We start from the raw sequence: 25,452 nt of genomic DNA, 5'->3' as shown, positions 1-25,452 counted from the left end.
AGAGTCAGACTTCATCTTCCTGACATTAATACCCATCAGCACTTCAAATGCAAACAATTGTGACATTCGACTTTATAAAAATTACCAAGCACACCAACTCTGCTTAATTAAACCATTTAAAAGTTGCTTTTGTTACATTTAATGAATGATATATTATACTGCAATGAAACATGCAGCAATACAAATACTTCACAATGCTTCCAATTAAGACTCACTTCACTTATGCCAATTGACAACACGAGTGTTCCACACTTCATTCAGTTTGTGCATTTTAAATGAACTGGTTAGTAAGAAGGGTGCTTCTTTGCTAATGAGTTTTGTAATCAAGGCATCTATTTTAATTTCAAATTGGCTAGATTGGGGGAAATTGCTAGACTAAATGACTGGTACTAATTAGGATTATAAAAATATTCATCATGCCGTGGAATTAACATGGGGGTCTGATTTTCCTACATTTGCATATTGCTTGAGTTTTGGGGGAAAAAAAATCTTGACAAATTGTCTTCTCTTTAGCAAATTGAACAAACACTATATCTGTTTTAGCCCTTCTTTTCATTTAAAGCATAATACATATTCATGGTTTGTAAATGAAGTTAAATGATTTCAACTTCTATCTTCATTACCATATTAAAGATGTTGTCTCCATAAGCTTCCTTAAAAAAACTTCAGATTATAGTATTACCTATTTGAATGGCAAAAACTTTTATGTAATCTATATATTAGCCCAAACATGGGGGAAAATGGGTGGGAAAAGGAAGCAAAACAGTGAAACCTAAAGAAAAAACTGCTTTGTTGTGTATTGTCTGCCTGAGGCAGAATTAATTTGTCCTATTGTTTATCATCAGGAAGCAATTTGATGATTGCTCAAACTGCAGTCTACTACTACTCCTCAAAGTCCTGCCCCAACAAACGCCGTCACCTGAGGGATGTGCTGGAAGAAACACTGGATGCATCTGAAGGTCGGGTGTCTGAAGGTCTGGTGTCGGCCTGATTGATTTTGTGGTCTTACTATTACAGTGTTCTCTGGGGCTAAGGTTCAGTGTTGGGTGGCCCCTCTGGAATTCTGCCCTGAGGTAGTGGAAAATCTGTCCATCTGCTAGCCATAGCAAGGTGTGGTGGTCACAGTGGGGGATCTGAGCCAGGCTTAGAGAACAGGTCAGGCCCCTCACTCTCTGGGTGACCTGGAGCAAGTAAATATTGCTTTCGAGAGTCATATGCAGTGGGACCCTACTGTACAGCACAGGGAAATGTGTGTGATGGGGTCACTTTGCTGTACAACGGCACTTGATGAGACACTATAAATCAAATACACTTTAATAATAAAAGAGTCGTATGCTCACCTATAAATTGCAAGCAACGTCCACCTCGCAGATTCTATGAGAATTCAATGTAATCATGTATACAGAAGCACCTACCAGTGACCACACACAGACTTCTCTTTAACACTGAGTAAGGTAACATGGGGGTGTAAGAGTTACCAAGCACAAATCCCAATTCACTGCAGATGTCTACACCTCTTGGCTCCAGAGTATTTGTTTCCATTACAACTTGTCAAATCAAACAACCAAATACTAATACAACTTTAGGACAGAGCCAAAAAATTAATCTGCAAAACTATCAGAATAAATCACTTCCTCAACATCTATCCATAGCATATGCTTCTAAATAATAAAACCTATATCTATGACTGAGTTGTAAATAATATAGGTTGAGGTTATATAAAAGAATCCTTTTGGTTAGGAGAAAAAATAATTCCTAGAGTTTTGTAGTTCAAAAGGGACCAGAGTGAAAAGTAAAGCTAAAGAAAGGAGAAACTTCATGCTCAATATATTCCTAGTTCGGGGAAATTTTCCTCTTCGCCACACTGCGTCTTGAAAATGTATTTATATAATGATTTGAAATGATTTTACCTGAATTGACTTTATTCATACCTAAAACCTGCTTTTTTTTTTTTTTTTTATTACAGCCACACCTACAGCATATGGAAGTTCCCAGGCTAGGGGTCAAATCAGAGCTGCAGCTGCCAGTCTACACCACAGCCACAGCAACATGGGAATCAAGCCACCTCTGCAATCTACATTGCAGCTCACAGTAATGCTGGATCCTTAACCCACTGAATGAGGACAGGAATCAAACCCACATCCTCATGGATACTAGTCTAGCTCATAATGCACTGAGACATAACGGGAACTACTGAAGTCTTTTACAATTAGGACTGAAAATAGCCTATTCAAGGTAGATTACTTTTCAGAACTCTTCAATTATGAAAGTAATCTAATATTACAAAATTTGGAAAACAAATAGTATAAAAAATCCACAAACATAATTCCATCATCTTATGAGAACTCAGGTAATAGCTGAGAAGATTTCTTTCAATTTTGTAATTTTAATCTTTTTTCCCCTTCTTTCCTACCTTCTTTCCTTCCTTTATCTTATTTGTTGCATACTTGTATTCAGAGTACTAATTTATTTAATATGAATTATGCATGAACTTATATATAATGTATATAATATCAGATGTATGTTAAATAGGTATTGATACGTATCCATGCTGCTACATGGTTGTCATGGCCACCACTGTAATAGTGGCATAATATTCTGGCATGTGTATATACCCTGATCTGAAGTACCTTAATGTTGGGGTCTCAGTAAATTTCTATTAGATTTTCCCATTATGAATGACTCAGATAAACATTATTATGCCTCAATCTTTTTGGTATCATTCCATTGGTGTAGTCTCAGAAGTAAATAACTGAATCACTGGATCAAAGTTATGAATATGTGTATGTCTTCTGATACACATTGTCAAGATGTTTTCCAAGAAGGAAAATTCATTTGCATGACCATCAATACAATTTCAGGATATGAGTTTCACCGTAACTTTGCCAGCATTGGGTATTTTCCTTATGGCACAGAAAGGAACACATTTAAAATCAAAACCTATTAATTTTGGAGTTCCCATCATGGCACAGTGGAAATGAATCTGATTAGGAACCATGAGGTTGCAGGTTTGATCCCTGGCCTTGCTCAGTGGGCTAAGGATCTGGCATTGCCATGAGCTGTGGTATAGGTCGCAGAAGCGGCTCAGATCCCGAGTTGCTGTGGCTCTGTCATAGGCCAGCAGCTACAGCTCCAATTAGACCCCTAGCCTAGGAGTAGCCATAGAAAAGGCAAAAAGACAAAACAAAACAAAACAAACAAACAAACAAAAAAACCTGTTAATTTTAAATGAGTATCTATTGAAAGTTTCCTTATGAAATCTTTGGATTAGTTGGCCTTGCTGAATATCAATGAATTCTTGCCTTTGGTTTAGACTAATTCTCTAATGTCAATATTTTTAAAGGTTTTCTCTGTCACATACCTTACTTGCTATCTGCCAACCTTTCTTCCAAAGAATTCATCTTGTGTTTACTTCTTCACTAGTTTAGCCCACAATAAATCATCTGCATGAAGTTAAAAATGACCATATTAAGAGTGGACCCACTGGGGGGTGGGAGTTAACGGCTGAAAAAGTGCACAAGGGGGATTCTGGGATGCCAGTCGTTTTGTGTTTCTTGATAAAGGTGGTGGTTCCACAGGTGTATTCAGTTTATAAAAATTTAATTTTCATGGAGTTTCTGTTGTGGTGCAGCAGAAATGAATTGTACTAGTATCCATAAAGATATGGGTTCAATCCCTGGTCTCAATCAGTGGATTGGGGATCTGGCATTACTGTGAGCTGTAGTATAGGTCACAGATGTGGTTTAGGTCCCTTGTTGCTGTTGCTGTGGTGTAGGCTAGCACCTATAGCTCCAATTCAACCCCTAGCCTGGGACCTTCCGTATGCCACAGGTACATCCCTATAAAGCAAAAAAAAGAAAGAAAATTTCAATGTTCATGATATGTGCATTTTTCTGTATGTATACTACTCTTTGATTTAACATGTTTTAAAGTCTGACCCTGACTCTAAAAGCCGGGTGCTATCAGACCAGGGTGAGTGGTCAAGAAGGAGGCACTTTGTTTTCACCTTCAGGAAAGGGGCCTCATGGAAATGTTTCTATGGTGATAGAAATGGCAAATGTCTACTGTACCCAGGAGATATCTGTAAGAGCAGTGTGAGCTCAGCATAGGTGAATGGCACTATGGATTTTTGTTTCTCTTAAATGATGTGCAAATGACGTTTTAAGCATGGAAGAGGACTTAATGAAAATGCAATGTTTTTCTTTAAATAAAAAGTACCCTTAATGTTTACTCATTCAATAGGGAATAGGTTTTAAAACCATGGCCATCCTTAGTTCAATCCCCAGTGGCTTTATCCTCCCCAGGTGGGAGCCACAAAGCCTGTTTCTATCAGTGGCTACTGAGGAAAGTTATCACCTGCTAATCCTGGAGGCTCTGAGTACAATTACATTTCTAATCTGAGGGTTTACATGAGAATATAAATGAAAGGACTAGCTTCATTTGTATCCAACATTCCAGAAACACAAGTTTAAACTTCCTTTTGAATTTTCAGGCCCTCTACACACCAGAGACTTACCAATTCACCAGTGTCCTGCTGGTGTGTGGCAGTCTCAGGTAGGGGCCAATCAGAATAAAAAAAAAAAACACACATGGAATGACCACCCTCTCCTCCACCTCAGCCCTATTTTTCCAGTGGTCATGCTTAAAACTGCATCAGCCTCTTAACCAGCTTGTCACTCTGTCAACTACTATTGAACTTGTAGGGTAGCCAGTGATCAAACAAATGACAGCAACAACAAAAAACTCATTGCTGCACACTTACCTTCCTCCCCACTACCATAACAGCAACCCTTCATTATGTGTGCTTGTTTTTCAGAAGGTGGTTTTCACAATGAATTTATGGGCAATTCTAGACCAGTCAAGCCCAGAAGCATCTGAAAAATAATGGCGTCTGAAGTCTCATTGAGATCCTCGTTTCTGATTGCCAAAGCCATTTAGATTTGTTAAAGTTTCATTTTGCTGAGAAGATAAATGGTAATAGAGAGCACTGCATTCTACCCCTCGTGCAGAAAAACAACCCTGTTCAATTCCCTATCTCCACAGAAGGCCCCTGTCCAGAATGTATACATCTGTGAATACATAAGCATGTACCCATTTTTTAAAAGCTATACAGAATATCTTGTCAAAATGAGGGATACTTAAACACCCAGCTTTCTATAGCTATAGGAACAGCACCTACTCCTTTAGAGGACTGCAATGTCCTCAAAACCTAACTCAAACTGTTTCTAAAATTCTTAGTTTAAATAAGATTACTGAGACCTTCAACTAATTCAAAACCTCATACAGTGAGCTGTTTCAGTCATCAGTGAGGAAATAGCCTGATGGAAGCAAAAGAGAATCCTGCCTCTTAAGTAACATAAATACACAGCTCTCAAAAGATGTTCTAGCACTTAGGTTCTGAAAAGAGAGGAGAAGAGTAGCTTTTCTTTCATTATTTCCAATTTGATCAACCATAACTTATTATTTCAGCTTTTTTTTTTTAAATCTGAACTATCCTTATAAAATGTCTTCAAGATTCTGTTCCTTCTTTCTTCCTTCTTCCTCCCTTCCTTTCTCTCTTTCTTTCTTTACATTTTTTTAGGGCCATACCTGCAGCATATGAAAGTTCCTGGGTTAGATATTGAATCTAAGCTGCAGCTGCCAGCCTACACCACAGCCACAGCAACATGGGATCCAAGGCACATTGCAACCTAGGCCACAGCTTGCAGCAACGCCAGATCCTTAACCCACTGAGTGAGACCAGGGATAAAACCCACATCCTCACGGACACTAGTCTAGTTCTTAACCCACTGAGCCACAACGGGGACTCCAAAAACATCTTCAAGATTCTTCCACTCAAGAAAGAATCTCTTGTCTTTACTAAGTATGAGTCATTCAGTATTAAAATTCAAGATGGCAGGAGAATCTGTAAGGCAGAGGAGGAGCTGGCACAGGAGTTGGCAGGACTTACAAGACAGCCAGGATAGAAGGACTTGGTTAAAGGCCCAAGTCACACTGAACAGGACACAGCAAGACTTTGCTAGATCAGGACAATCTGAAATGGACAAGCATGATCCTCCAACAAGGTCAAGTGCAAGGTACATTTACCCCTAGCTCTACACTTCTTCACAGCTTTGGAAACTGGAAGGCTTGGATCATTTTCACCCACAATCTGGCCCTCTCCGGTACAGAGGAGCCACAGTTCCCAGTTGATTCACAACCTGCCATCCAGCATCTCAGTGAACACAGCATTATCTTTCAATGTCTAGATACAATTTTGTTCTATCCAGAAGGTGTTTTCTTAATTCTCCAGCAGTGCCTTTACCCAGTGAGATCTCCTGGAAAGACTCATGCAGCTTTGGGAGAGCAATTTGGAGAGTAGAGCAACTGGATATTGTCCTTTTAAAATATCATTCAATTAGGTCTTTTGTGATACATACAACATAATGAGATAGCCTTACCGATTCTAAAGAAATTGCTAGTGCATTTCATCAAAGGCACAATAATGGGAAACATCGATTCCCTTCTCACCACAAACATCTCCCTTTGAGGCTGCAGTTACCTTAATAAGAAGCACTTTTCATTTTCTCTAGAAGAAACCACCACCTCAATACAGGCACATCAGAGAAAGATGCAGTCTGAAAGAAGATATTTGTCTATCAATCTCAACCTCCCCTGCATCTTCATCTGCTGTTCTGTAGCATCCCCCTTCTTGACTCTAAAACAGTAAATTAGCCCAAAATAAAGAAAAAAACTCTGCCACAACCTGAATGACTGGAGCAAGATGTTTTATAGCATCTCTACAAATGTTGCCAAGGGTATCATCTGCCTCCTCACACCATTTATTTAAAAGAGCAGCAGGGCTCCAGTTAGAAACTTTATGGGCCTAAAGAACATTCAGGCACTTTACACAAAAGAAGCCAACAAGAAAGAGAACTTAAGGAATAATACACCCGGAAATGTGCCCTGTGATTAGGAAAACCCATCAGCACCTACTGCCATGTTCCTACTATTTTACCAGGTGAAAAGCAACCACCAAGTTTGAAAGTATCTCAAATGCATAGTATCCACAAGGGTGTTTTGTGAGCAATACTGTGGATGTTCTTGGGGTTGTGGAGTTGGAGAAAAAGAATATTTCTTCTGTATACACACAAGACATATTGTATTTGGTTTATCAACCTCTTGGCATGAGATGCCTGATGCCACTAACCTAGTTTGTCTCTGCATAAGTTAAAAACATGGTTTAGGAGTTCTGTTTTGTCTAAATAAATTACCATGCAGCCATTCAACGACACCCAAACGATTTATTTATTTTTCAACATTATCTTCAAAATTCCTGGCTATATTAAGCATCTAAACTCACAGACTACCTGACATTTGGCTAAGTCTTTCATACAATATCCACTTGATGCCATGGAAGAAAAGTATTTGCAATGGCTTTTGCTCTGCAAATGTCATGTGGGTGTCCTTAGGGGATTGAATTTAGCGCCTGGTTCCCACCATGAGGCTCCACTAATGACAGATATAAAGGTTATGTTGAAATTATTGTTTAAAGGTGCTGACATCTCACACACACACACACACACACACACACACACACACAGACATATACACTTAAAATTATATATTCAAATATGTACTTAGGATCAAGTGTTTCCGGACTTAAGAGAGAACAGGGAGAAGAAGGTGTTTCAACCAAGGTTATCCTGTTGACCTCTCTATGCAGGACAGTGCTCATAATTATCTATTTCCTTTCAATGATTGATTTCACAACACTGTTACATAATAGTTGGTTATCAAGCATTGTACTAAGGTTCTGGAGGAAGCAGGAAATAAAGCAGAAGAATAATCTGAAGTTGCTTCTCTTAAATTGATCAACTATAAAATAGGGCTCCTTACTGTGGTACCTATGCATTCATCCACTAACTCATTTGCTTATCGCATATCCACTGATCTTTATGAAGTACCAGGTACTGTCATAGGTTACTACTGCCTTCCCGGAGCTTGCAATCTAGTGAGAAATATAGGTAATCCCAAATTCACATTAAATCAATGGGCAATTTCAACTGTGGCAGGTACTCAGAAAGGAAGGTGCACAGTGCCATGAGAAAAAAATATCAAGGGGCATGGTCAGGAAGTTTGGGGAAGATGTTCTGAAAAAAGTGGTGCTAGATCTGAGATCTGACAGTGATGAGATTTACTTTAGGGAAGATGATCTCAGGCCCAGAAAAGGGAGCAAGGGGGACAGAGGGGTGGGGACTGAAAGGATGCTATTAAAAGGAAGTAGCAGCAATGGGTCAGGAGAGAGAAGGAGGGACAAGACCAAGTAGGTGCTAATGGACCCCACTGAGGACTTAGGTCTTATTTTTTTTTCTGTTAGCAGCGAGAAAATGTTGAAGGAGTGTAAACAAAGGCATGAAATCAAATGGTAAGATCTACATTTGGGAAATATATTGTTCAGGTTATAGCATGAACACAGATGATAGGAAGTATTAAGGATACCTCCTAGGTTTCTGACTTTTTGCAACTAAATGCACACAAAATACTGGAAGAGAACCAGCTCTGCTGGTGGGAGATCAGGAGTTCATTTTAGGAATGCGTTGAATCAAGAGGCTTCTGAGACATGCAGGGGACAAATTCAAGTGCACAGCTGGACATATAGATCTGAAGCTCAAAGGGAAGGCCTTATTGGGCCACTCTATCTTAGATGTACTTTTAGAAAAAAACAAAAGTGACTTGTTTGAGGTTTCTCTCCTTTTGCTAAACTGAGAACAATGGTATATTCCAATTCTAGGCAGCATGGTATGATGGAATATGTCTAGACTCAGAGTCTGACAAGATGCATCCAACCCCTGGCTCCTTAGCTACTTGGATGAGTTTGAACAAGCACCTTTGCTTTTCTACACCTTTGTTTTCTACAGTCTCCATAAAATTATTATGAATACACATATCCTACTTACAGCAGAGGGTTATTTTAAAAGTCAAATGAGTACAGTCATAGAGAAAACTATCTTAAACCTATGAAATGATAACGCTGTCCATAAATGAAATACATCTGCCTGCATATGTTTGAAACTAAAGCGTTAAAAAGGAAACAGTTGCTTAGACACAATCAACTTGGTTGGAAGGATGCAATGTCATTGAATCCGCTCCAACATTTGGATTGAGTAAACAAGTGCTTTTCACCAGGTGGTACCTGGGTGACAAGATGCAAATGAAAGCAGTATTTGTTCACCTTTTGATCCAGACTGTAGGCCAGCACCCAGTCCTCTTGCTTGGGGTGAAAGAGCAGACTCTGGATATAGAAAGTGAGCCGGTATTTCTGATAAGTCGCCCCTTCATCTGAGCTGATCAATATGCTACTTTCCATCTCAGGATCACTGAGAAGCATGATCTAAAGAAAGAAGAGAGGAGGAAATATAGACAGGTTAGCAGGAGAGACTAAATACAAGAAATGAAAGCCTAAATACAAAGTCTTCTCTACATGTGTATCAGAGCACAGAGAGGGGCATCTGGGCCTCTCAGTAAAATATAATATTGGCCTTGGCCTCTCAATAAAATATAATATACATTTTTTTTTTTTTTTTTTTGGTGATTGAGTCCTTCATTGCTGAATGGAGCCAAAATATTGTGCAAGGTTAGGTCTGTATACAAATGAGTCTTCATTTTTTTTTTTATGTCCACCTTTAAATACTTTTATTCTTGATTTTTCATTCGTACTTTTAAACACTGGGAGTTTATGCTTATGGTCTTCTGTCTCCTGTCCTTGGGAAAATCTCACCTCCCTCTCCTCATCTTCCCTCCATCAATTCTCCATATCACTCTCCAACACTCCTTGCCCTTACCACTCTTTAGTCATGAAAAAAATCCCACTGTTTGTTTTGTTCTTTCTGAATCGTCTTAGTGACTTAATTGATTTAAGTCGTTTTATGATCCCTTTGCTCTAGATAGTTCCCAAAGCACATATCCCCAAAGGTCTTTGGGACAAATGCTGCTGCTCAAGAAAGTTTGTCATCCCCAAGCCAAAGGGACAAAGTGGTGTAGTGGAAAGTCTTTGGTATCTGAGACAGCAGATTCAGGTCTCAACACTTCTATTGTCATGTGGTTACCTTGGAGAGTTACTTAACTACTAGAGGCCTTGGTTTCCTCAACAATAACTGACTCCGACAATATTAAAACTGGCTCTGAACACTTGGTGTAACGCATTTTCTTGACAACTGGTAGCGATGATGACCATCTACCTCTTGGGATTTAAAAGTCCTACCAGTCTGTGCAATTTGACTTCTACTCGTAGGACCTCAGTAGCACTGGTCTCACTGAAGGCGTGAGTGACCTTCCAGCATTTAAATCCAATAGACACTAAGACAGTTAAACTCTTAGCAGTCTTTGTTAGCACTGGCAATTCCATCCTTCTGGAAGCATTTTCTTCCAGGGGCTTGTGGAATACCATCTCATCTGGTTTCCCTTTCTATCTCTTTTGAATACTCTGTTCTCTCAGATTATCCTTATATGGCCATTTTTCAACCCTCAGTTTTGACCCTCTCCTCTTTTCACTCAACACACTGTTCAACCTCTTCCACTCTTACTTTTTTTTTTTTTTTTTTTTTTTTTGTCATTACCACCTTTCTGGGAACAACACATACATTAAACGTCAGTCTGAGGTCTCCTCTCAGTTTCAGACTTGAAAACTCAGATTCCTAGTACCTTCATCTATGTGGATGTCCAGCCACACATCCAGCTCAACATGCCCCACTGTGAACTTCGGCCAAGCTTATTCCTCCCCTAGTGTTCCCTGGTTTAGTGAGTGTTTCCACCAATATCCACGTGAAGCCTGAAGCCTGAGATCCATCCCCAACTCCACTTCTCCATTCAACTCCTACAATCAGGCTCCAATCTCTGTGCATTTTACCTCCTAATTAACTCTGAAATCAGATCCATTCTCTCCATGCCCCCTTGTGACTGCCTTAGCCCAGAATGTGACCATCTCTATACGGGATTCCTGGGAGACAGCCCAGGCCAATCTCACAGCTTTAGTCCTGTCCCCTCCAATCCACTTTGCATATTGTGGCCAAAATAATCATCCAGTAATAAAATCTGATTCTGACATTTTCATAACTTAAAACATTCAATGGCTTATTTTTTATCTTCCTACATCCTAAAATTCTTAAAGTAACATGACATAGTATCTCCCTGTGTATGTTTTTGGTTTCAGTAGCAGCACAGAGTTTTTGACCTTTATTACCTGGCTCAACTCAACTTTTTTGAATTCCTAATGTTTGCTGAATGGCTGAATGAGCAAATGAGTTGGTTCCCTCCTATAAGATTTCCTGTCTTGGCCTGTAATGCCCCCAATTGTCAGGGCTACTGCTACACATGGTCTGCATCACAGGGCCCAAAATACCATGGAAAGCCAAAAAAAAAAAAAAAAGTCCATATCTTATACAATAAAACTTTTGAATAAAAGGATTTTAAAAATTTACCCATAGCATACATTAATATTATAAAGTAAACATAAAACAAATTCAATGCCTTTAACTACTAAGATTTATAGTCCTTTTCCTCTTTTATTCCTTTACAGCTTCCAAGGCAAGCTTACTTTCTTTTTTTCAAATATTTGCTTTGGCTTCATTGAAATAAGTTATTACTAGTTATCAGCACATTTTTGAGAAATGGATGCAGTATAGTTTTTTTTTTTTTATTCATGCATGAATAATCTAGGGGAAAAGCTCTTAGATGGGTTATTCATAGACAGAACAACTTTCTCCTCCCTTGGCACAGTGAAGGGTAGGGACAACTGGTAAAAGCACCCCCTGCTGCCCTTAAGAAAACCTCAGAAGATGCATCCATGCCCCTTGTAGAGTCTGCAAGAACAAATATACTGGGAAATAAGGGGGCTTTCATACCCACCCTCTCTTGCTTCCCACCATGTACTGATGGGCTACATAACAGGCAATGAAATCATTTCTCCCCTGGTGCAGAGAAATTAAACTGCTTATTTTATGCAGGTATAAAGAAGCTTCATGCCTATGATTTTAATTAGAAGATAAGACCAACATCATAAATGAACTTTATTTTATATACCATGAGTTACAATATACCAAATAAAGGTTACCATCAAATATCTAGTGCAATGTCCTCTCTTCTTGCAGCCCTGTTTCTTCCTGTACACATACTCCATATTTGCATGCACATATTAATCTGCACACAAATGCTGCATATATATGTGCACACACACAGTTACACATATACAGCTGTGACATATATATGCATGCACATATATAGAAATGCACTTATATACAAGGGTATTGACATTGTGTGTGGGTTTTAGGGAGCTTTTTTTGGCAAAGTACATTTTTATTGCCACCTTTCTCTGACAGTCTCATCAGAAATCCTTTTATATACTTTGATATCACTGACAGTGTCTGTATTCAATCCTAGTGTCTGAGAAGAATAGAAGGAGGGAAGTAGAAACCTACATGTTTTGGATTTCTAATGTGCGCTTGGCACTTTATAGAGAATTTTACCCCATAAACAAAATTATAGGACACATCATTACTTTCATTTTACAGGTAGAGAAACTGAGGCTCAGAGAAGGACAGCAACTTGCCTATTACATCCTCTGATTGACTCAAATGCCAGCACCTCCCACTACGCACATGCATACTAACTCTTTCTGGACCTTGAAACCTCAGCCCTTTGCAATCTTTACCAAGGGACAAATGGAAGTCAGAGAAGCAGCTCTTCATTCTTTTTTTAAGCATTTCTAAGAAATCTACATAAAAAAGCAGTTTCAAGAAAGCCCCTGACATATAGACACCTTTGGCCAAGAGGACATGAAGAATTAATTGACTAGAAATCCAAAGGGGAAATAGAATGTTAGAGCAAAAGAAAGGAAGGAAGGGAGGGAGGAAGAAAAGTCTTAGCAGAAGTCAAGTCTCAAAGTAAAATATCATTTTGTATATGAAGCTACAAATCTATTTCCACAACTACATATATTAAAAAAAATCATCCCAGGCCCACCCAGATTGTTAGTGGGGAGCAGGGATCGCAAACACCAGGAACTAAGAGGGCAAAGCAGGTAAATAAAATGAGCAAGGCTGATAAAGCAAAACAAGGAGTGGTAAGCACTGTGGGAAAATGGAATGTGCACACCTTTCCTTAAAATGTTTAAAATCAGATTATGATTTTAAAAGTATCCTCACATTAAATGTGTTTGTGGACTAAACTTATAAAATAGGCATGTGACTCTTGATATAATTATGACAGTTTGATGCCTACAGATACAAAGAAGTTTACAACCCTTGCCTTTCAATCTTTAATGGCAGGTATATTTGTATAAAGCCTATGGCAATGCCTGTTTAGACATCTGTAGATTCTGCATTTATGTGATTTTGATAATATGAAAAAGAAGGTGTTCCCACTGGAGATTTTTGTTTGTTTGTTTTATTTTGCTTTTGCTTCATTTTCCTTTGATTCTTTATCCAGTTTGCCCTGGCACAAGATCTGCAGTGGGTATACCCATCTGCTAGAAGAGAAAGAGGTCTTTCAAATATGCTGGAGCAGAGTTATTAAGGCTATAGGCTCTGGGGGCAGGTGTCTTGAATTTAAATATTCAGTCTGCTGCTTTATGTGTAAACATGAGAATATTATTCAATTTTTCCATCAGTACTCTCATCTATGAGAAAAGCAGATAATAATTGTATCTAATGTTGTATCTCAATGTTGATAGGGTTAAGTGAGATAATGATTAAGGAGCTTAGCACAGGGCCATATGTGCTAAATAAGCATTAACCTTTATCTATAAATCACCCATGATAAGAGCACAACTAAAGTCTGAATAGAGGCCAGCAGGCTGGAGATTTGGGGATTATTTGCCTCTCTCTTAGTCCCCATCATACCTGAGTTTTATAGATAAAACAAAAGGGATGGGTAATGGGGGTAAAGAGGAGACGCAGTTCAGTGGGTGTAAAGTTTCAGGCATGCAAGATGATCAAGTTCTAGAGATGTGCTTATAGCTAATAATTCTGCACTGCATAACTGGAAGGGTTTGATAAAAGGGTATATCTCATGTTATATATTTTATTATTACCATTTTTAAAAAAATGAAAGGAGAACACAACTACATTTTATACTTATTTTACATTCATTTTACACTCCCAGTAAAATTTTAAGAAAAACACACCACCAAATATCAACACCACCAAAATGAACACCAATCAGTAGGTAATCGTTAATCCACTAACCACAAGTGCACTTTGAATGGCCAGTCTCACTTCTTTTAATGGGAGGCTTTAGCCCTTGAAGGAACTAAACACACTACTGCCTTAGGGGTAAGAACCTCATACAACTTGTGTCTATGGACTTGGCCTTTCACTGTACATGAATTTTCTCTATGACATATTAGAGATGGACAAGTTGTAGAGTTTATTGACATAAAAATGGTGTGATATTTTTTAAACTTGTAATTCTTTTTGCAGGAAGTCCATAGAAACACTGAGTAATTGTGTTCCTAATTTTAATGGAGGGTTGCAAATTACAAAGGACACAGGTAGAAGTTAGGAATCAGGCAGGGGCTCTGCTTCCAGCAATTTAGGTTTTCAAAAGACTCTAAGTTTATTTGTGTCTAAACCAGTCAAAATTAATATTGGGGATGTCAAATCCTACCCAGAAATTTTACCAGAATGCCCACTTTCCTGCTGCTGGGCAAGTCCTGTAATACCCAAATTGTAAAATTAATGATCATGTTACTTTATTCAATCGCCATGCTCTCTCTTTCTCCTGTGTGCAATCTATAAAATGGGGTGAAACCTATAGGTTTCTCAGCCTCTCACTCTGCCAGAGATCCAGAAATGCAAACAAAACAAATTGTAGTTCAATGCTTTGAAAACAGTCTCTGAATTGAAGTAGACTTCCTCTGAATAGAAAAGGAGAAATACTATAATTTACTCTATAATTGAGTCCTAATGGGAGACCCTTAGCACAGTTGGTGCTCAGTTAAGAAATAGCAATAATATCAATACGAGCTCACAAAGCATATTAGGCTAAAACCTAAACCTACTGACATAATCAATATGTTGCCGGATATTGACTTATACACAAATAAAGCCTGTTAGAGATGAGGCTCTTAAACACGATATTACAATACACCATTATTTACCCCCCCATCCATCTATCTTTCTGTTTATCTTTCTATCTATCTATCTATCTATTCATTTATATCTCTACCTAACAACTCACCGTATAGCAGAGGTTACAGCTGGCTGGAAAAGGGTTGGCCCCAGGGAAGATTTAGCAGTGTATGGAAACAATTTTTTTTCCATTGAGCTATAATTAATATATAATATTATATTGGTTTTGGGCACATAACATGGTGATTCATATTTTTATACAATTTGAAATGATCGCCACAATAAGACCAAATACCATCCTGTTACCATACAAAGTTGTTACAATGTTATTGATTACATACACTACGTAAACATTACATCCCCCATGACTTATTTATTTTAAAGCTGGAACTGTAGACCTCTGATCTTCTTCACCAATTTCATCCATTCTTCCCACCCTGGAGACATTTTAATTGTCACAACTGGGGACAAGGAAGAGAGTAACTGTCAGCTAGTGGGGAGAGACCAGGAATAAATACCACTAAACAAGTATGGAACACAGGACAGCATGAGACAACAAATAATTACCTAGCCCAAAATGTCAATAGTGGTGCTATTAGAGTAATCTTGTTACAATATTTGAGTGTGTGTGTGTGTTCATATACATACATATATATATATTATATATATATATATATATATACACACTCACATATACATATATATCCTATTATGAGAAATACATATAACTACATATACATTTTTAGATAAAACGTCAATGCATATCTATGTTTATATGCATGTCTCTTTCACTTATTTCCATTGTACATGTTATTCTCTTTACCAAGATTAGACTCTCACCTTTCCACCCTAACTCATTATATTAAGCATATTTCTCCTTGTCCTTCAGAATTTAACTCAAGCATCACCAGGAAAGCAATAGTCATTGAGGCCAATCATGAAAAAAAAATTTAAAAAGCACAAAAACAACAACAAAAACAAACAAAAAACTTAATTTAAAAAATGGGCAAAGGACTTAAATATACATTTTTTCCAAAAATTATATAGTATATATTTAGTGATGATTTAGAGAAATTGTATCTCTTTTGCATTATTGGTGGGACCGTTGCATTTTTGGTGCAGCTCTTATGGGAAACAGTATAGAAGTTCCTCCAAAAAAAAATAAAATATAGAATTACATATCAGCATTTTCACATCTGTATCTATACCCCAAAGAATTGAAAGCAGGTTCTTGAAGAGATATTTGTACATCCATGTTCATAATAGCATTATCCCCAATAGCCAAAAGGTGGAAACAACCCAAGTGTCCATTGATGGAAAAATAGATAAACTAAATGTGGTATATACATTACAATGGAATATTATTTAGTCTTATAAAAGAAGGAAATCTTGACACATGCTACAACATGGATTAAATGCAAGGAAATTATGTTAAGTGAAATGATCCAGTCAAAAAAGACAAACACTATATGATTTCCACTTATATGTGGTACCAAGAACAGTCAAATTCCTAGAATCAGAAAGAAGAGGAAGGGTTGCCAGGGGTGGGGGGAAACAGAGAATGAAGAGTTGTTTAAGGAGCATAGATTTACCAGATGGAAAGAGTTCTGGAGACTGGCTACACAAAAATGTGAAGCCCATACTTAATACTATAAATGATTAAGACGGTAAACTGTATGTTATGCATATTTCACCACTTAAAAAACAGATATAACCATATAATATTAGAATATGAGATGAGATAAAACAATGTGTTTAGGAAATTTGAGAGCCAATCACCATAAATACCACTCAGCCCCGTTATTTACCGAGTCTTTGTTTTAGCCCAGCCCTACTATAAGGACTAGGATAAGAGCAATAAGAACCAATAAAACCCCTGCCGTCAGGGAGCTTGCATCGTAGTGAGGGAAGAACAGACAATAAACAAGTAAATAGGTAAGCCAGGTAGAGTAAAATAGATCAGAACAGGAGATAAGAACTGCTGAAGGGGAGGGTCAGGAAGGGCCACACTGAGAAAGTGACATTTGACAAAGGACTGGGAATTCAGGGAGTTAGAACAGAGTGAAGGAGGCAGAGTGCTGCATGTGGGAGCACCAGTGGCAGGAGTACTCTGGCTTTATCCACATGCCACGGGAAGAATTGGTGGGCTTTGAGCAAGGCTGTGGCTTGTACTTTTTGATCCTTTCACCTGGCTGCTACTCTGGTTGAACAGAGTACCATGGGAGGTGGGGAATGGCAGGGGGAGAATGAGAGAGGCCAGTAGCAGGCCCTGAAATTATCCAGATGGGAGAGGCTGATGATCTGCGCTAACATGGATGCAAGTGACTGAGATGTTGTCCACCTGTGGGTATAAAGGAAAAGCCAAAGGTTCTGCACACAGATGAGCTCTGGGGAGTAAGAGAAAGTGGGGCATCCCATTAAATGTTTATACCTACAGGTTCCTCTCAGTCTTGTCATGATCAAAAATCTGAAATAATTGAAGTGGTCAGGTAGGTTTTTGGTCTGAACAACTGGGAAAACAGAACTGGAGTTTATGGGAGAGTAAAGCTTACGAGAAGGGCAGATCAGAGGCTTTGGAAATAAGTAATATGATTTTGGAAAGGCTAGGTTTCAGATGCAGAGTAGACACCCAAAGGGGCTGAGAAACAGACAGTGAATATACAAGGCTTACTTTCAGAAGAATGGGCTGGCCTGCAGATACAAACTTAAGAGACATCAGTGTTTGAATAGCATTTAAAGATATGAATCTGGAGATCACAGAGACAGCAAATATAGATAGAAAAGAGTTAGAGAGCAGAGCTCTAGCACACTGTTTAAGGGTCAAAGAGATGAGAGATCAGAAATGAAGTGTGAGAAAGAGAAGGAAAAACCTTGAAACCAAGGAAAGAAAGTACCAGGACAGAGAGTGTTCAGTTGTGTCAAAAGCAGCTGACAGTTCAGCAAGATGAGTCCTGGAGAAGTGACCGCTGACTCTAGTGATGGGGTGGGATTTGGTGACAATGGCAAAGGCAGGAGAATGAAGTAGGCAGGCTGTCAGTGCTGTTGCAAGTATAAACTGGCATGACTGTTCTGAAAAGCAATGCAGCAATATGAACAAGATCCATAAATATTCATACTTTTGACCCTATAATTTCTCTTCTAGGAATCTGTCCAAGGAAACCATCAGGGACCCAATAAAAGGCTTATGCACCTGTGTGTTCATCTCAGTGCTATTTATAACAATAAAACACTGGAAACAACCCAAATATATGATAGATAATTAAATAAAGTAGACTAAATCCATTCAGTGGAATATTATGCAGCTATTAAGTATGAATGAAATTGTTTTATGATACATGAAAAATAATCATATGTGGAAACACTACATAAAAATCAGACTGAAAACACATGAAGCATAACCTCAAATTTGTTAAAAATTGTTTCTATCTCATGTTCATATTTATGTACAAATAAGCAACTTGAAGGAAAAATTCACTGCACGTTAACAGTAGTGATTAGTGTGCAGCAAGATCATGAGTCATGTTCTTTTTTTTCTTTATACTTTTCTATTTTTTCCCTAATATTCTGCAATGAGCTGACATTACTTTTATAATGAAATCTCTCTCTCACTCTCGCTCTCTCCACACATACACACACATACACAGAGGCTTTCTTTCCCATTAGCCCTTTCAAAAGTCCCAGCAGGAAGTTTCCTGTTGTAGCTCAGTGGATTAAGAACCCAACATAGTATCTATGAGGATGCAGGTTCAATCCTTGGCCTTGCTCAGTGGGTTAAGGATCTGGCATTGCTCTAAGCTAGAGTATGCAGATGCAGCTGAGATCCAGTGTGGCTGTGGCTATGACATAGGCTGGCAGGTGCAGCTCCAATCTGACCCCTAGCCCAGGAACTTTCATATGCAATAGGCACAGCCCTAAAAAGAAAAGAAAAGAGAAAAAAAAAAAAGAATTCCAGCAGGGCCCACCACCGATTACCTGTCCTTAGAAAAACTGAGAAGCTGGAAAATATCTGTCCACTCTGTGAGCATCACTTTGAGTACAGGGCAGCCATGGGTGAAGGTTGCACGGGCAGGGGTGAGGGGACCTCATGCAGATAACAAGACAGCCCCAGCTCAGGGTGTGGTGGTCCTGACCTCCCTCAGAAGCAAGAATCTCTGAGGCTCATCCCCACCCTTGCTCTCAACTACCCGGTCCACCTCGCAGGGCATGACAGTTTTCCCCCAGCCCAGCTCTGCCCATGATCATGGCATTTCTCTCCGCAAGAGACCCTGGTAGCCTCAACAGGTCATGAAAACCAATTCTGGCACTTCAGACACTTCATAACTGGGTCCCCCTGTTGTTCTCAGGCTGGGTCTCTACTACTCAACCATGCACTCTAGCCAGCATTCCCTAAAAGTTTATTTTTTTCTCTTTCAAGACACTTACCTACTCCCCAACCATTCCTGTCTTCGCTAATGCTCCACCCCGCCACCTCCTAGAAAGCCCAGCACCAGCCCTTGTCCACGCCCTCCTTCCAGGTCCATGTTAATCCCCTCCCTCTCAGAAGCCCCTTGAAACCTCCAGCAGAAGGATCTCCACCTTCCACAAATGTCATTGGCAAATTTATCATCACACTGAACTATGGCTTTATGTTCAAAATATTTGAAAAGTTGTAATCACATTTATGACTTTTCAAATACGAGCTACATTTGGTTTCACTTGTATTCATCACATTCATCCTAGACATTAAGTTCTTTAAAGGCAGAGAGTGTCACTGATGTCACACGGCCTGGTCTTTGCTGAGCTCAGTGAAGCATATATGCTGTAAATATCTGATATGTGGCTGAGAGAAGGTCACTCAAGGGTGTCTAAGTTTGCTGGACCAAATATTCACTACATTAGACTGTGGCCTACAAGAGCCTTGGCCAGAGAAACTGGCTCCGTCACAATCAGAGGGTTCAGCAAACTTCATGTGAACTTCACTGCCCACTGGCAGCCCAGCATTACCAGCTCCCCCACAGTAAGTATCACTTAGGGCAATAGTCTCTCTGTCACTCTAGCTCCTCTTTTGCCAAAGTCTACTACAGACAAGTTAATAAACTGATGGTCATGTTATTTTTTGCAAGACGTTTAATTCCAATATTTTGTAAAAAAAAAAAAAAAAAAAAAAAAGGCAAGTCTAACCCTGTAGAGAGGAAAAACAAGTTTCATAATTTTAAAATAAACTAAAGTCTACAGGATTGAGTTGGAAGTCATTTTCCTCACTTTTGTTGAATTATTTTTAATGTTTTTGTTGTGGTTTGATTTGAGGGTCTTTGGTTTGTTTCGTCTTTCTCCACCTTAGGAGCATTAGGGAAAAATGCAAACCCAGACATGTACTCATGAGATCGGATGGAGGGTGTTGAGATTTGGGTTAGATGAGATGAAGGGATAGGATTTGGTGCAACATTGTCATAGGCACTGGTAATAACCAGGAGTATTAGGATAGGCTTTGACAAGTATCAAATTAGTTGAATCAAGATCAGCCACATTATTTGCTGTTTCAAGTATGCAACTTGCTCCTGTGTACATCTGGGACCACACTGGAACTCCAGAGTTCAGAGACATTACTCGAAATCCTAAAATCAGAAAGGCAATGACTATATGGAGAGATAAAGAAAAATGCTCACCAGCATGAGTATTATCTAGCACAAAACAAACCTAATTTATAAGCATCTTGAAGCTGCGGGGAGGGAGATCCTGAAAAGATTCGAGAGCACGAGGAATGGCAAACGGAAATTAATTGCACAGTACCCATTATGACTAATTTAAGAATTGCAGATTGTCACTGATACAGTATCTATTTAGTGTGCTATCTTTAGTATTTCATTTCGTGAACATTATAAAAAGGGGACACAGGCTTTCATAAGTTCACCTGCTAATCTTATTTTTCCCATTGGACCTTGAATGCTTCATATGAGAAGCCTTCAACCCAGGCAGTTTTCAGAGATGTAACCCTCTTAGGACTGGCAATTGGGGAACAATTATTCTAGTTAAAAGAAGCAAAACACATGTTAAGTTATCTGGGGGAAAACAACTGGAATAAATATGCTTGGAAATATCCTATGTCCAGGTCTAGTTGGAAGAGACTACGCAGCTGAGAGCTTCATTAACATGGGGACCAGGTCACTGAGTTCTGGGATCCCTGCTGGGCCCAATAAGAATGTTGATAATGATGATCATGCGAACAGGAGTTAGTTAGAACTCAACTCCTCTTCGCCATCACTGGCCACACTTCTCAGGGGCAGGGAAGGTTTCCCATACAACTAAATGCTGGATGTGATCAACTGGGAGCAAGGCAGTTTTTAGGGACCAGCTCTTTGGGCCAATGGACCACCTGAAAGCCAGGCTGTCCCAACCAGTGGTACCTCACAGTCCTTTATCAGTTCAGGAACCAACCCCGGGGAATGGAAAAGGCAGTATTGAGCTTATTCTCCCAGGCCAGAAACATTTAGATTCTAGAAAGAATAAAAATAAAAAGGAACGAGACTCTGCAAAGAGTCAGGCAGACCCTTGACCTGTGCTTTCCACTCCCAGCTCAAGACACCTGCTCTGTATCCCTTCCCTGCAGGTGGAGTGACTGTCAACACCTTTGAGCAGCATTGCATTTTATGTTTTGCCAAGTCCTTCCACATCTATTTCCCCCTCCATTCTCATATGGCTCCCTGAGGAAGGCAGGGCAGGCATTATTACCCGCTGTATTAGTTTCCTGTGGCTGGAAAAAAAAATTACCACAAGCTTAATAGCGTCAAACAACATCGTTTTATTACCTTACAGTTCTGGATGTCAGATGCCCCAAATGGGTCTCCCTGGGCTGAAATCAAGGTGTCAGCAGGGCCGTGTTTCTTTCTGAAGGCTTTAGGTGAGAATCTGTTTTCTTGCCTTTTCCAGCTTCTGGTGATTCCCCACCTCCTTAACTCAAGCCCCTCCCCCTTCCATCTTTAAAGTCAACAATGGCCAGTTCAGCCTTTCTCAGATCACATCATTCTGACGCTACTTCTCTCTTACAAACTGTCAACTTAAAAAAAAAAAAAAACCTAAACAAAACAAATAAACAAACAAAAACACGACCTAAAAGTTGAGAATGATGTTGTATTCCGCGTACTTGCTGAGGACTTAAGCCCAGAAGACAGGCTCTCAGATGGCTCTGAGAAGGTAAGGGAGGACTCAATATACAGAGGAATTTTGCAACAAAAGCCAGGTAGTCAGACTATCCAAAGATGATTGTTAAGTGAAAAAAAATAAATAAATAAACACCTCAAGCTAATGGACTTATTGCTTTTCTTTTTTTTTTTTTTTCTTTTTAGGGCCACACCTGCAACATACAGGAGTTCCTGGCCTAGGGGTCAAATTGGAGCTACAGCTGAGGCCTATGGCACAGCCACAGCAACATTGGATCCAAGCCCCATCTACGACCTATGCTTTAGGTTGCAGCAATGCCAGATCCTTAACCCCCTAAGTGAGACCAGGAATCAAATCTGCAACTTCATGTATACTAGTCAGATTCTTAACCCACTGAGCCACAATGGAAACTCCTGGACTTATTGCTTTTCTATGTATGAGAAGATGTAAGAGTCTGGGCTCATTGAAATTATCCCTTTGACATGCATCTCAACTATCTAGGGCCAGTATCCTGTTTTTCTCCATCCTGAACCCCCTCAGAGTGCACAGTGGCTGATGGCTTAATGGCAGCAACATCCTTTGTTCACTGGCATGGCAAGAGACATTCTTCGTCCGCACCATTCTTAAGGACCCTCGTGATTACAATGACCCTCGTGACCCACCCAAAGAATCCAGAGGACTCCCCTGGAAATTTTGTCAGGCAGATATTCTCTGTAATGATCACCATCCTGTGCTGAGCAGTTCTCTCACAGGCAGGGGAAAGAAGGCCACAATAACAAGTGAAATATTTTTCTTTCTTTTTTTTTTTTGTTTTTGTTTTTGTTTTTAGGGCCGCACCCTGGCATGTGGAAGTTCCCAGGCTAGGGGTCACATTGGAGCTACAGCTGCCAGCCTATGCCATAGCCACAGCAATAAGTGATCCTAGCCATGTCTGCAACCTACACCTCAGCTCATGGCAATGCCAGATTGGTGACCCACTGAGCAAGGCCAGGGATCGAACCTGCATCCTCATGGATCCTAGTTGGATTAGTTTCCACTGTGCCATGATGGGAATTCCTCAAGTGAAATATTTTAATATCAGTAAATGAACCACCTTAATTCCACCTAGAACGTGACATCCCCCTTGTCAGGTAGCCTAACATAGTCACAGATTTCAGGATGTTTCCAGGAGGCCATTTATTCTTTCTAACCACCCCATTCTAGAGGCAAGGAAATACCCAGCCTGAGCTGAGAGACTTGCAGCTGGTCTGACCTGGTCACCATGTGTGACAGTGGGACTGAAACTCTGAGCTTGACTTCCCAAGTTGAGTGCTCCATCCTTGCTGTGCTCTGGACTGGTGACAGAGTGAAGGAGAGTGAGAGGACACAGCAAGGGAACAACAGAGAGAGAGCAAAACAAGGGGGCAGAAAGGAATCAAAGGCTGAGCAGGAGAGACTAGGAGGCTGCCCCCTCCAGTCTTTGTCACCATCCTCCCCTTTTGGTTTCTATCCTTTCTGCTGCAAGTTGGACCCCATTATCCCCAAACAAAAGAATGTGTGCATGCTTTTTCCCTTTTGGGTTTTTAGGGTGTTTGGTATCGCTTCCCATCTTTCACGATGTGCAGCAGGAGGGGAGGGGACAGAGAGGTGACAATTTTGCCAGGCAGGTACTGTCTGTAATGATCCATCATGCTACGCTAGGTGGCCCCAGACAGGCAGGGAAGAGAAAGCCACAATAACAGTAATAAACAGAGAAGAGGGCTTTCCAGGTACCAGTGTAATGAGGAGCTCCAGCTGCCTCATTTGCAGCGGGGGGCGTGGGGGGAGGGTGCTTGGGGAGGGTGGGAAGGAGCAGGAGAGAAAAAACTAAAGGGACCACAGATGGAGGTGCCCAAAGGTGGCAGTTTTCTATTTTGCCCCAGTGACTGCTGCCATGCACGTGTGTTTTCTCTCCTTATTGCTCAAAGGAATAAAACACCACCTATACTCTCACAAACTTTGTGTTGTTGTTAAGGATGGAGAAGTACATTTGTCAAAAGGTCCAACTGCCACTTCCGATTCCAAAGCTCGCAAAGGATCCACCCCTATGGTGATTTAGATTAATCGCTTCTCATTAAGAGCCAATAAACAAACTACATTGAGAGAGCGCCTCTCAGCCACAGCCCACTGTGGTGGTGTATAATTGCCAAGGGGGAGGGCAGAGGCATACCAGAGAGTTGTCAAATGTAATTTATAGGTTTTTAAGATCTAATCATTTTCTATAATATTAGATTAAGTGACAGTCTATACTGAAGAGGAAATTACATTTCACCTTGCTTTCTTAACCCCACCCCCTTTTCTAGCTGGGGTTTTCAAAGGGCTCTCAACTCAACACAGCAAAGAGCCTGAAAATGCCCTTGACAATGCACTTGAAAAGGCCTGGCCAATGGACTTCCATGCACCCCAAATATGCCAAGAGAAGCGGGGACAAGAGAGAAATGGGAACTTTCTCCTGACCAAGCCAACTCTATCCAGGAACCCCAGGAAGTCAGCTCTGCTCGCTTCAACCAGAGCTATGTATCCTACTCTCTGAGCACCCTCACCCCAGCTCCAGGGTGTTTATTTTTGAGTTTGTGATGGTGAAGAGCCCTGACAAAAGCTCAGCATGTTTAGCTTTGGAATCAAGCAGCCCTCACTCTTTCATTTAGTCATTTGGTCACATGGTCAACCATTTGCCCACATGCACGCTTATGTGTCAGATTCTAAGAGGGCATGGGAGACATGGAATGAGAAAGACAAGATTCAAACCCCATTTCCATTTATTAGCTCCTTGCCTTCAAAGCTTTGGTTTTTCTCAACTGTAAATTCTTTTAAAAAAGGAATAGCACCCGCCTCCACGACCACTAGAAGAGAAGACGAGAAAGAGAAATAATGTTTGGAAACTCCTGACGCATATTGGCAAACTCAAATGTCAGGACTTTTCTTTCCCTTCTGCTCTCCACAGGGTTGAGAATGGTTATTCTCAATTAAGATGGCAACAAACACAAAATCTGTTAGAGGGGTGGGGGGGAGGGTCACGCAGGTGGCACAGCTGAGATGTATGAAGCAAAAACAGAGATGTAAAGATTGATGTCCACTGTTGTAGAAGGAGTCCAGTTCCCACAGCCCAAAAAGGAGAAGTGGAACAGTCATCCACTACTGTGCACGCTTGAGACATACAAGGTCTGATTACAGAGAACCAGTTCATTAG

The 25,452-nt window shown here is 40.0% G+C and overlaps 1 protein-coding gene across 2 annotated transcripts in view; it reads right to left on the bottom strand.

Moving 5' to 3' along the window:
- The window catches only part of SORCS3 (sortilin related VPS10 domain containing receptor 3), a 615,258-nt gene that overhangs the window by 286,547 nt on the left and 303,259 nt on the right, over positions 1 to 25,452 (bottom strand). For both annotated transcript variants that reach the window (XM_021072812.1, XM_021072813.1), the window contains one exon: positions 9,215 to 9,373. In XM_021072812.1, coding sequence (XP_020928471.1) covers positions 9,215 to 9,373 — 159 coding nt within the window. The remainder of the gene's footprint in view (positions 1 to 9,214; positions 9,374 to 25,452) is intronic.

Source organism: Sus scrofa, chromosome 14, assembly GCF_000003025.6.
Source record: "Sus scrofa isolate TJ Tabasco breed Duroc chromosome 14, Sscrofa11.1, whole genome shotgun sequence".
Taxonomy (NCBI): Eukaryota; Metazoa; Chordata; class Mammalia; order Artiodactyla; family Suidae; genus Sus; species Sus scrofa.
Note: the sequence above shows the minus strand (reverse complement) of the source record. Positions and strands in the feature narration are given on the sequence as shown.